Here is a 685-nt window from a genome sequence, read left to right as displayed (position 1 = left end):
TTACAAACCGACACCATTGAGTTAATAAAGGCTAGTTACTGTAACATATCAGAAAAAGTAATGCAGAATGCAAAGTGTAACATTTAAATTACATAGTGAAGAGCAGAAATCCACTGAAGGTGTTGTAGTTCATCGCATCATCATAGACGAGCCTGTTTGCTTGCAGTTCCACATAGACAGTGTCCCCCGCCTTCAGTGGGATGACTACAGCGTTGCTTCCCATGTCGTGGATGTCTGTTCCACTGGTGTCCCAGACAGATGTCAACAGCTCATCGTTCTTTTTTAGAACCACAACAGAGTTGGGAGTGGGACTGAGGTTATTAAACATGGAGAATCGGAAGAAGTACACCCCGCTGACCGTAGCAGTGAAGATGCCTGGTGAAAATGCACAGAACTGATGACTCTGCTTGTGATTACATCAATCCTTCAATTTGCTCTGTTTCATGCATACCTGTGGAAAGATTGTAGCAGTCACCATAGTTGGAGAAAATCTTTTTATACTTCAGTGGAGTAGCAGTGGTAAAAGGTCCAATATTCCCAGAGCCAGAATCCCTAAGAGCTGCTGAGAAAGCCACTTGTGGAGCTCCTGGAACAACCAAATAATATCATTAATAAGATTTCACACTGGAATATAAGTTCATTTAAACACATTCAACATTACCTCCAATGAGGCTCCGCAGCTCCA

The 685-nt window shown here is 42.5% G+C and overlaps 1 protein-coding gene across 1 annotated transcript in view; it reads right to left on the bottom strand.

The window, feature by feature from the left end:
• Positions 1 to 6: 6 nt before the first annotated feature.
• The window catches only part of LOC112146951 (complement C1q-like protein 2), a 1493-nt gene continuing 814 nt past the window's right edge, over positions 7 to 685 (bottom strand). Inside the window, exons 2-3 of the mRNA XM_024273049.2 lie at positions 452 to 586; positions 7 to 375 (exon numbers count right to left, since the gene is read on the bottom strand). Coding sequence (XP_024128817.1) covers positions 89 to 375; positions 452 to 586 — 422 coding nt within the window. The 3' untranslated portion in view covers positions 7 to 88. The remainder of the gene's footprint in view (positions 376 to 451; positions 587 to 685) is intronic.

The sequence above is a fragment of the Oryzias melastigma genome, linkage group LG8 (genome assembly GCF_002922805.2).
Source record: "Oryzias melastigma strain HK-1 linkage group LG8, ASM292280v2, whole genome shotgun sequence".
In the NCBI taxonomy this organism is placed as follows: Eukaryota; Metazoa; Chordata; class Actinopteri; order Beloniformes; family Adrianichthyidae; genus Oryzias; species Oryzias melastigma.
Note: the sequence above shows the minus strand (reverse complement) of the source record. Positions and strands in the feature narration are given on the sequence as shown.